This window comes from Balaenoptera borealis, assembly GCF_965194805.1.
Source record: "Balaenoptera borealis genome assembly, chromosome: 11".
Classification (NCBI taxonomy): domain Eukaryota; kingdom Metazoa; phylum Chordata; class Mammalia; order Artiodactyla; family Balaenopteridae; genus Balaenoptera; species Balaenoptera borealis.
In genome coordinates this window covers 102,978,373-102,990,840 of record NC_138868.1, presented here as the reverse complement: position 1 = coordinate 102,990,840, position 12,468 = coordinate 102,978,373, and the positions used below count along the sequence as shown (strand labels likewise).

General features: G+C 39.3%; 2 protein-coding genes across 2 annotated transcripts in view; one reads left to right on the top strand and one right to left on the bottom strand.

The window, feature by feature from the left end:
- TMEM225 (transmembrane protein 225) overlaps positions 1-12,468 on the top strand; it is a 193,825-nt gene that overhangs the window by 161,605 nt on the left and 19,752 nt on the right. The window lies entirely within an intron of this gene.
- Positions 2,119-7,951, bottom strand: LOC309604845 (olfactory receptor 10D1B-like). Its single transcript, XM_082339836.1, is given in 3 exon segments — positions 2,119-3,036; positions 3,038-3,061; positions 3,063-7,951. Coding segments are annotated over 3 exon segments (999 nt in total). The 5' UTR covers positions 3,714-7,951; the 3' UTR covers positions 2,119-2,712.

Sequence of the window (12,468 nt, the reverse complement as noted above, 5' to 3'; positions counted from 1 at the left end):
ATATTTTACATATTTTCCATTAATATTATTTTTTAATTGTTTACTATTTAATAAAAACTTTTGAAAAAGACTTCCAACAGGACAATGAAGGATGTCTTATTGATGTCATTGTAGAATATTGTTGCCACAAGCATTAAAATATTATTTTTAAACAATGGAATGTAAAATAAAGGGATGATTAAATAATCAGCTACATTGTTTTTCACTAATTTAGCATCCCAGTAATCACAGGCATTATTACTCCTCCTACCCTAAGTGAACTAGCAGAGCATAAATAATGCTATTCTCTTAGCTTGAATAATTATTTTTGTAAAAGTAAAGCCAGTATTCTTGACCAAAAAAATTGCAACTTAAGTGATAAGTGTCAGGATGAACCTAGTAGCCTTTAAAGGAACTAGAATCTACCTGGAATCAGGTCTTGAATACCACTTTCTAGACCATGTTTGAATCCAGTGACTCAGGAAATGCTGGTGCTTGTAGCCACTCTTCTCAAAACATCCTCTGAACCTTTGCTTTAATATTCTTGTTCTTCTCTGGCCTCCCTGGTCTTGGACTTTGATTCTCTTTCTTTGCTCTGCCCATGTGGATTAAATATTCTGCTAGATGGTTTACTTGATTTGGGGTTTCTCCCACTGAGATTTTTTTCTTAAGTTCTTCTTACATTGTCCCTTTAATTGTAGAACACAGAAAAGTCTTATTCCACTATCTAAGCCAGCCGGGGCCTCCATCTCCCAGGCTGGGCCTGACATTTTGGGCTCCTTCTCAGGTGAAAAGAGAGTTCAGACACTACCTGGAGACATGAGAGCTGCCAGCAATTCTCTGGGACAAGCAGAAAGGTCAATTTGTTTAAGGAGATGATAAGAGTCCTTCTGTGTGAGTCATTCCTTCAATCCAGGAACAAAGAGCTGAGCTGAAGGAAGAACCCTGAAAACAGGTCAAATGAATTTTATTTTTCCTGCAAGAATATTCACTCATAGATGGCAAATACTTAAGAGATACCAAATACTTAAGAGATACCAACTCATCACTGTGTGTGCGTGCACGCACACACACACGCACGCACACACACACACACACACAGCAGTGTGTTGTTTCTCCCTGTGAAGCATTTCTCAGCTATTCTTCATTTCATTCATTCAAACAAACAACAAAAGTCAACCTTCAACACCTCTTCTTTGAGGTCCCTCCCCAGTCCCAGAAAAATATACTCCACATTTTCTGCTTTATTTCATACCTTGACCACAGTATTTATCCTGGGATGGTCTAGTTAGTTATATATCTGCTTTCTCCAGCAGACTATGACATCATTCAGGTAAGATCATGTGTGTCTTCTTCATCTTTGCCTACCCTGCTTCTAGTACCGAGTTATCCATCAAATGACATCTGAATGAGTGAAAATGAAAGGGAACTGGATCCCATCTTTTATTATTACAAATTGTTCTAGGCTGACCATCTGAGCAGCTACAACCAGGAAACTGAGGAATGGGAAAAGATCTTGAAATGGACTCAGAGAGACTTGAGGAGGGTTTGGGATACACTAAATTTGGAATCATTTGAAATGTACTTGCACCTTCCCCTTTAGGTTCTTGTTTACTGAGAAACAAGGGAGAAACAGCACTGAGGGGGTTTTTAGGAGCTTAAGAGAAGTGACCAGGCAAGAGTTTGTCTCCACTCCAGGAGCAAGTGCTAGCTCACCGCAGTGCCTGGAGACACAGACACAGTGGTGCTGGTCTGGTCTGGAAGGTTCCGTGGTTGCTCTCTGATTCTGAGAAGTACAGAGACAGGGGAAAAATGGTCTCTGCCTCTGCCCCCTTCTCTTCCATCATCCTTTTTCCAGTGTCCTTCTATCTCTACATCACTGTTAGAATAAACTTCATAGCAACTATATTCCCCAAGTGTGTTGGTACGGTCGATGAATTCAGTCGTGAAAACAATAGTTCACTGTATTGAAATAGCACTTTTTTCAGCCTTAGCACATTTCAGCCAAAAAATAAAGAAATGTAGGCATGGGGACCAAACTCAAATCCTTTCAGCAAACAGAAAAGCCAAAGGTACAAAACAATGACAGCTTGGACACAGCATTGCCTCCTGGTTATACTGAGCAATACAAAGCCAAGTCCAGATTTTCTGACACAGCATCACAGCACAGTCACCACTCCATGGATTCCCCCGTCTGCCCTTTCCACATCCCCATTCACATGCTGCATGTCTGCAGCCAGGACTGCTTCCCGGATGAGCCCAACAGATAGGGTTTGTAGGTGATACAGTACACCAGCCCCTCTGCTTCACTCACAAGAGACCTGTCTCAGGTCCCAGCCCCACATCCTTCTCTTCGCACAATGCTTTTATGTTTTTTAGGGTGCCTTGGGGATGCACCTGTCCCATTTTTTCAACAACTCGTAGACCAATAAAATGAGGGCTTATTCAATGCAGGCATTGGAGGAGACAAACACTGCAGCCAAGATGAAGAAGCACCAGGGTGAAGGGGAAAAGAAGAGGAGGAGGGGATGTGGGAGGATGAAGAAAACAGATACTGAGAAGCAGAAGGTCCAGGTTGTTCTGCCTACTGGAGTGATCTCCTTCCTTCCCCCATCAGCTGAATGATATTCTCAAGAGCGCACACGTCCCAGGGTCAGAGAGCCAGCCCTCGAGTCTTCATTCTGCCATTCACTCCTTATGTGTCCTTAACAAGTCACTTTATCTCTTCCAATCTTAGTCCCCACATTGTGAAATGGAGATAATCATAATGATACCTGTCATCTCAAATTCAAAGATATCTGTGAGAACCGTATAAAAATGTTTCATAAAACTATGAAGTGCAGTTGAAGTGTTAGCAACTAATCTCTCTCTACAATGCTCAGGAAGGAAGCCCAGTTGATGTAGGACCTTCCTCAGAGATGACTTCACTTCCTTATCCCTGAGGCTGTAGATCAAGTGGTTGAGCATGGGGGTGACCAGGTTATTCAGGATCTGAACAGCTGCATCTATCCAGGGGCTTGGGGTTGGCCTTAGGTAGATGAGGACCACTGGCATGTATGAAAAGCAGGATGGCAGTGAGGTGGGGCACTGCAGGTGGAGAAGGCGTGCCGTTGGCCCTCTGCAGAGCGGATCTGCAGGATGGAGTAGACAATGCGACTGTAGGAGGTGAGAATGAGAAGGAAGCAGCTGAGGGGCATGAGGCCCACACTGATGAACCCCGCCATCTCCAGGGCTGAGGTGTCTGCACAAGCCAGCTTCAGCATCACTGGGATATCACAGAAGAAACAGTCCACCTCACTGGGGCCACAGAAGGACAACTGGAATGTGAGAGTAGTTAGAAAGGTGGCCTGAATACAACCAGAAAATGAGGTCTCCATGGCCAGGATGGCATACACTCTGTGACTCATGATTATTGTGTAGCGCAGACGGTAACATATGGCAACAAAGTGGTCATAAGCCATTACTGTGTACAGGAAACACTCAGTACATCCCAGGAAATGGTAGAAGGAGAGCTGGGACATGCAGCCTGCATAGGAGATGGCTCGGCTGTTCCCTGAGAGGTAGAAGAGCATCTTCGGGGAACTCCCAGAAGGAAAAACTATGTCACACACTGATAGTTGACACAGGAAGAAGTACATGGGAGTGTGAAGTCGAATGGAGGAGACGAGCAGTAGGGTGAGCAGGCTCTCCATAAGGGTAAAGAGGCAGAAGGACAAAAACAGGACGAAGAGCATGGTCTCCAGATCCCCTGTGTGTGGGGTGCCCGGCAGAATAAACTCGGTCACCACTGACGCATTCCTCACACCTGTGAGGAAGTCAGACCTCGAAAAGGGACCCGTGACACCGAAGTCTGAACACCAGTATCGAATTATTAAGCTTTTTGCTGATCAGCGCTTTGGCTGTGTTTTTAACAAGCAATAACCAGCCTGCTTATGAATGGCAAGTTCTGTATAAAAATATCAGGTAATAAGAAAAGGCTATTTTAGAGCCAGTCTATTCAACTCCTGGAAAGAATGTTTTGAGAGGCTGGTGGTTGTTTATGACAAGATCAGAAGTTTTGAGATATATTCAAAACATTCTCAGGTTAAGTAAGAAACTTTTTACAGTTGTTTAATTCATGGATTTACTCTCTTTAGGCCTATTTATATTTTGAAATCTCACAAAATCTTTGAGAAGCAAACTCTCACTATACATTACCTTCTGAAAAATATTAGGAAAAAAATTTTGTTAGAAATCAGAACACTTAATTTTAATCCTGGCTTTGCCACTTATTAGCTATAGTAGTTCAAACAATTTATATAATGTCTTCCATAGACATAGTTTTATCATACAAATAATATGAAAATAATAATTATAACAAAAACATGAACAACAAAGATACCCTGGTATCATAGTAAAGTTAATGAAATTTCTGTGAAAGTATCTGGCAAAACATAAATCCTAATGAAAAGTGTTTCTATATTTTATGTTTCTTAAATTTAAGTGTTTAAGTACCTTCTTTTAATGTTGGCATTCTATAATTATTTGCAAATAAATGTTTTATGAAATAATATTGTTAAACAGACTTACATCACATCCTCTTCAGCTTACATCCTGGAGGTATAATGTCCCCAACTCTATCAGGAGATACTGCTCTGGTTCTTCTGGTCCTTTTAACATTTTCTAAGTGGACGTAAGGTGACTCTGAAACATTAGCAAAAGAAAGAGTAGCAGAAAGTGAAGTATCAAATTTGTGTTACTGTGATGAAAAGAGAAATACAATAACCCACATAGCAGAAAGTCCAAGAACAGCTCTAATGTGGAGGGTTAAACACAGGGACCTCTTCATCTCATTACTCACTCAATAATAATGAAAACTATGTTCCAAGAACTGGGCTCAACACTTTCAAAATATGATTCATTTTTTTCAATAAACCTATATGAAGAAACTATTACTATTTCAATCTACAGATCAGAAAATTGAAGCTTAGAAAAATTAAGCATGTCGCCCAAAGTTGCAAGCTAGTATGTGACAGAGACAAGACTCAAACCTCTTTCATTCCACTCTTCATTAGGAAATCTGCCTTCTGTCTGCCTCTGTTTTCTAAGAGCCTCTTCCACTGCTAGGCAGTAACACCCTTCTAGATGGGTTCATGTCACCGTTTTATTCTAAGGTGGGAAAAGTCTTCTTGTCTTACTTCTTCCTGGTCATTTCCAGTCTTGACTTTACAGCACACCTAGTTAATATCTAATTTAGTTTTAGAGAAGATACAACATGCTTTTCCCATTCTTTTGACACTATACCTTAGTATCAACTCCAATGTAGGAGCTTTCAAGTCATAGAGCCACATTCAACATGGGGATTCCAATCATAAACTGTGGCAAGTGCCACTGAAAAACACAACTAAGAGAATGACCAAGACAAAATGAGTCACTCACACAGCACCCTAGAATTGAGCAAAAGTGATGACAGCAAAGGGAAAAACAGTGATACTCTGGGGGAAGTATGCTGCTGACAGCCTGCTTCTTATCACTAATCCTTGCCATACCTGAATAGTATCTCTGAGAAAGGCAGATTTCTGTGAGCTCTGGATCACCTCCCCTTGGGCAGCAAAGTCAGAAGACTTTGGTCCTTGCCTATGATTAGATACCATTATAATCTATGATTCTATAATACAGTTTGAGTTTTTAAGTCCATTTCAGGAAAAAGAAGCCACAAGGACTAGGAAGGTCCCTGTATGTGGCCCCCGACTATGTGGGGAGCAGAGGCTAATGGTGAGACACGGGCAGTGGTCTGAGCACTCACATAGTCCGCCTGAGAACGCAGTTACGTTTTCCAGTTTTATAACAAGACCTCACATTGACTGCTTCTGAGCAGAGCACAGGGTGCTCCAGCCAAAGGAGCTTGAATTCTCCTACTTATAAAAAATTGAGCCTCATAGGGTTTGTGCAATCAAGACCTGCACACACTCACTCTTCCTGGATTGCTTCCTTGGAAGTTTATTCAGATCCCCAGAAGCCCTATTTGGAACTCAGTGATAGCTCTGAGGGAGGAATTAGTTTGTCAACCTTATTCATCATCCAGCTATGAATTAATAATAGTAGTGAGATCATAAGGGATGCTCTAATGTGGGAAATATCTATGTTCCTCCAAGATTATTTGCACGGTAGAATGAGCTCCAATTCTAACCTTAGATCACCTGCAATGCTATCCCTCTTTTTGGCTGCCTTATACACCTTCAAGCTTTTGCTAGTGATATCATTTGTCTACTGCTTTTGAAATTATCTATACATCCATGCAATTACACAGTTACCTCTAATAAACATCACTATTCCAGGTAGAAACCTAATCAGTTATTTATTATTTATTATGCATCTACTATCGTTACGTGTCCTTCAGGTCAATACTCCTAAAGGGAGTATACGTTCATAGGACGGTGACCAGTATAAATAAAGGGGTTGGCTGTAAACCTTCTCAAAAGGAAAATGATTGACCAAATAGATAATATTCAGTTAACAATTCATAGTAAGCATTTACCACATGCTAAGTGCTATGCTAATTCTCAAAATTTATTATTACATTTAATCTCCAAAAGAAACCTTATAAAGTAGGTGATGTTATTTGACAAAGAAACTGAAAAGCAGATTGAATAACCTGAAGATTATACAACTAGAAAGTGGCTGAGCTGAGACTATAATTTTAAAGCCAATGCCTTTAAGCTCAATGCAATGATGAATTCCAGAGATCTGAGTTTTGCACCCAAAGAGAAACAGAGATATAATGTGATTTTTCAAATGCTTGCAAGGCTGTTCCATGTGGATTTTATATGCACTGTTCCACGGGTGATTCAGAAATCATGGGCAGATCTGGTAGAAAGACAGATTTATTTTCAATGTAGAAAGTTTAATTATTAGAAAATGTACATTGATGAAATAAGCAGCTCTTATGATGGAGTTATTTCCTGGTCTGGAAGTATCCAAGAAAGTGTAAAAAGAATCATCTTTCCGGTATGCCATTAAGGTTATTCTCAATTTGAATGAATAACTTGATTTAAAGTTCTCACTAATTTTGAAATTATTTGATTTTATTTATACTGGAAAACTTTTCAATGATATCTAACACAATAAAAGTGGAACTTCAATGATAATAATTCTACTAACCCCTATGCAAAAGAAATTATGAATATAACCACAGTGGTTACAATACTAACAATAGCTATTGTGAAAACATTTTAAAAGAAGAAGAACAGGAGTCACAGAGGGAGTCCAGATGCTACTCAGTGTTTTGCAAGATAGGAGTGGCCTGTTGGGATATCTTCGTGAATAGACCACAGTTTTAATAATAACTAACATTTTTGTACATTTGCTACATAGCAGAATTCTGCTGAGCGCTCTACAGGTATTATCTCTTTCAATTCTCACTAGAAACCTACTAGGCAGGCAGTATTATTTCCCCCAATTTCTAGTAGAAAATTTAGTCTCAAAGAGTTTAAGCAACTTAACCAACGTAATAGAGTTGGTTAATGGATCCAGAATTATATAATTCTTCTGAGTTATAAAGAAAAACAAGTTTGTAACTAATTTGGATTTTCAAATACTCATTTGTAGCTAATATCACCTTACATTTATGGTGGCTTGAGTTTTTCAATGCACTTTTGCCTTTTTAAAGTTAATTTTCTCAAGAACTAAGTAAGGTGGTTCTTATTAACCCCATTTTACAAATAAAGACACTGAACTCACAGTAATTGTGACTTTCCTAAATTTAGACAGCAGAAGAGCCCAGGCACCCTCAGGTTTCTCTCTCTTTCCACTACATCCTCACTGCTTCCCAAGATGACCCCATGCAGAAAGCAGCTGTCCCTGTATGAGAGGAGAATTATTAATATTTACTTTAGAGTTTGGAGGAGTCTTATGTATACCCTTAAGAGTCCTTACCATTTTTATCTTGTATTCCATGACAAGATTATGGCTTTAAACTATAACGAGAGAGAGAGAGAGAGAGAGAGAGAGAGAGAGAGAGAGAGAGAGAGAGAGAGGAGAGAGAGAGAAACTTCTTCAGTTTATGTCTGAACTGAACAGTTATGAAACAGTTATGTTTCATAGGGATTGAGTCCCAGAAAGTTCAGTAGGTATTTCTCAAGGGAGCTGTCTTGTTATGATTGACTTGTAGGAAATTTTGCCCTATATTTGGATCATTCCCAAGAGTGACTGTTTTAATCAGAGAAAACAACATGCCTTGTTTAACACCTTTTTCCTCTGCTCCAGAAATTCAAGTAAGGCACTAGCATATTCTAGCAACTACTGGTTTATCAACTAATCATTCAGCAGAACTTTCTGATTATGAATAGCAGGGCTAAGTCTAGGCATTCTTGGTCCAGTAACAGGTGCTTTATTATTTGTTGGCAGGGTTGGGGTCTGGGGTGAGTGGCCAAGTGAGTTTCTTCTTTCCTCTGCAAAAACTCAGTGGGGAAGAGTTGGACTGTGAACCAAATGGAAGAGTAGAATGATGGCTATTTACTGGATGATAAATTTCTTAAGCTGTTATTTCCCTTCCTTCCTTTCTTTCCCTTTTTCCGTTTTTTTTCTTCTGGTGGGAAAGTGCTCAATTGCTTGTTGGGCTTCCTAACAATTTAATGGTTTCTATGGAAGAGGTGTGACCCACTTAATGGAGGAGCTAAAGTAATAAGCATAGGAATGAAACTTATTTTCTGCATTTTTATTGGGGAGAGATGGGAATGACAGAAATATCAGGAACTTGAATCCCTGGAAACTCTCTTGAGTGACTTGGTGTCCTCAGTAATCACTAATTCCTAAGTGATTCCTCATGCTTCTATGTGGTCCCCACTCCCACTATCAAAGCCTGTAAACTTCTGGAATATGGTTCAGGTAACTCAGCAGGCTACAATATTGAAACAACCCTTGTATCTGTTGGAGCAGACCAGGTACTAGCAGGGAGATCACTAATCTAGCAGGTTTGAGATATAGCACAGTCTGTCAAGCAAACTACAGTATTTCATTTCCATGGCACAAGTAGGTCAAAGTTCAGGAAGAGTAAAACTTTTAGTAACAAGCAGATATCCTAGAAGATGCAGTACAGCATCCCTACAAAAGAAAAAGAAAACAAAACATATGCCTAGAGAGATGTATCTCTGTGTCATATATATATATATACACACACACACACTTATTTATTTATTTATTTATTTATTTATTTATTTATTTATTTATTTATTTATAACAGAGATATATCCATACATCCTCTGGACTTGGATCCAGGGACAGGATGCAGGACTCCATGAAGGAGAATTCAAATGAATAAGCAGAACCCCAGTCCAGGAAGGCCAAGGTCATGACCAAGTGACCTAAATTGGGGTATGAGCCCAGACAACAAGGGTAAGACCCTATTATCAGAGCTGCGGACACAAGGAAAGAGCACCGTAACAGGAAGGGAATAGAAACTGAGGTCTAGGAAAAGCTGTTCTGAGGCCCAGTTGCTTAAACCTTCAATGCTTCCTCTCAAAGGGCAGCAATGGTCCTCAAAGCTGAGGCAGGGCTGGGTCTACAAACATTGTTCCAAGGGATCCAGTAGGGAGAAGAGGGCAGTAGAGTTTGGAAATCTGCCAGAGTTAGTACCAAAAATATGGTAGAACCGTAACCAAGTCTGTCCTACTCTATTTTAATGCACTGGACTAAGTAGTAAATTCACCTTCGAAAGAACAGATTTCTGGAAAGCTATACAATTAATAATGACTATATTTGTTATTATATCAATTGCTTATTATTTATAAAATATATAAAAATAAGATATATTATTATACCAACATGGGATTTCACAAATAGTAATTATAATAATATGTGATATCTACTTATTAATAATAATGAACTTGTTTGACAATTATTTTAAATTATTTTATGCAATAACTAAAATGGGAAAGAGACAGAGAACTATGCTTCAGTTTTCTGACCTCTTTTATCACTGCCATTTTACTATAAATTCATGGCATTTCAAACTACTTGTAGTTCCCAGAATTCTTCATAGTATTTCACACCTTCATGCTCATCTTTACACTTTTGCTTGGAATGCTTGCCTCCCATTTCTTTGCCTAAATAACTTAAGTCCTAATTCATGTATAATTTTCTCTTTGAAGCCTTCTCTTCCCAATTGGACTGGGTAGGTTAAATACTTTTTTAGCATTATATTACCATCCTGTTCATAAGTCCAGCAAATAATTTCCCTGAAAGCTAGGATCACATCTTTCCAATTAACTATTGTATTTTTTAACACTTAGCACAATACATAAAAGTGTTCAATAACAATTTATCAGATGTGTGAATAATGAACCTGCCTTCCAATATCTCAAAGGTAACACCTATGTGTTTTCTGGAAGAGTCCAAGAGCAAAACAGTTGTGGGATATTAACACTTCACCAACCTGTCTGCTTTTTAATTAAGTTCTCTATTTATCCCACTGCAAACTTCTCCACCAAAACAACTCTCTCAGGTCACCAACAAATTCCATGTTACCAAATCCAGTGATCAATTCTAATTCATCGTTTTATCTGATACATTCAAACCTTGTATCACAGTAGTTCACTCTATTCTTTTTTAACTACTTATTTGGCTTCCAGATACAAACTTATTCTTGGCTCTATCTTTCCATCCCTCTTTACCACATTATCCCGACCTCTAAATGCTGGAATGCCCTAGGGTTCAATTGCTAAGCCTTTTATTTTTATTTACTTTTATAAATTTATTTATTTATTTATTTTTGGCTGTGTTGAGTCTTCGTTGCTGTGCGCGGGCTTTCTCTAGTTGCAGTGAGACGGGGCTACAATTCGTTGCAGTGCGCGGGTTTCTCATTGCAGTGGCTTCTCTCATTGTGCAGCACGGGCTCTAGACACGCGGGCTTCAGTAGCTGTGGCTTGAGGGCTCTAGAGAACAGGCTCAGGAGTTATGGTGCACGGGCTTAGTTGCTCTGCAGCATGTGGGATCTTCCTGGACCAGGGATCGAACCTGTGTCCCCTGCATTGGCAGATGGATTCTTAACCACTGCACCACCAGGGCAGTACTGCAACAACTAAGATTTAAAGATGGTCAGAGTAGCTAAAAACACAAAACCCAAGTATATGTAATATTGGGTACCAGGGACTTCCCTGGTGGTCCAGTGGTTAAGATATATATATATATATATATGTATCTCACCAGAAACCCAATTTAATTATAAAGACTTACGTTAAAAGGAAAGTAATAAAAATATATATCATGCTAACACTAATCAAAAGAAAGATGGAGTAACTATATTCATTTTAGACAAAGCAGATTTCAGAAAAAGGAAAATAATCAGAGATAAAGGTGTGCATTACATAATGATAAAAGGGTCAAATCTCCAAGAAGATATAATTCTAAATGTGTATGTATCTAACAAGAGAACATCAAAATACACGAGGCAAAAACTGATAGAACTGAAAGGAAGAACAATATAGGGGGTGTTGCATGGAGTTTTTCTTCTTGTCAATCAGATACTTCAAGTAGATGGACTGCTTTTAAGGAAGCAATGGCTGAGTTCAGAGAGAAACAGCAAATGCTGAATGATTCCCAGCATGACTGTATTAGACTTGGGGAAAACAGCAGTGGGTTTAATAGTAAGTCTATGTAGAACAGGGTACCCTGCACTGAAGGCACTGGGCTCAGTCTGAGTGGGAGAATCCTGAGGCGATGTTACCTGCCTTCCTTCTTGTGGCCAAGTCTGCAGCAGCCAGGAAACAACTGCAGGGTGAGGATAACCAATGGGAGATGAGAGCAGCTTCTCTCCTGGGCTTCTTGCCCAGATCATCAGTCCCTGAAAGTACAGATGGTGCTTTATATTTTCCTAAAACATGAAGCACCAGCCTTGAAAGTGGGCTTCAGTACAGGTGCCAAAATATCTTTGTTGATTATGCAGACAGACACTTGTTTAGATCTGAGGAATTTATAGTTGGTACAACATTTTACAGCATGAGAATGCAAATGGAAAAATAAAACCATGCTACTTTAAAACTGTAGTTGATTCTGCGTTTTAAAGAAGACAAAACTAAGACTGTTCTTTGTCTTGTTTTTTGCTTTAGAAGTTCCTAAGCCCCAAGTCTGGAAGCTGAGGGTGAGAAAAGGGGAGGTGAACAATAAATGTAATAATAAACGCCCTGCATGATAAATGTAAAGGGCCATCATTCTGTGGGCAAAGGGTAATTCTCTAAGTTTTATGGTCCTTAGGAAGCTGTCTCTTCTGTCATTACCTCATTAGGGACTATCTAGATGACAAACTTGGATACAAAGCCTATTTTATGAAAAGACTAAGCCCTCATTTTGAGTTTAATGTGCATACAAATCACTTGGAGACCTTCTGAAAATACAGATTTTGATACTGTAGTTCTTGGGGTTGCCTAAAATTCTGCATTTCTAACAAGCTTCTAGGTGATGCCACATCCTTATTCCATAGGTCACGCTCAGCTGTAAGTAAACTTGGAAGAAAGT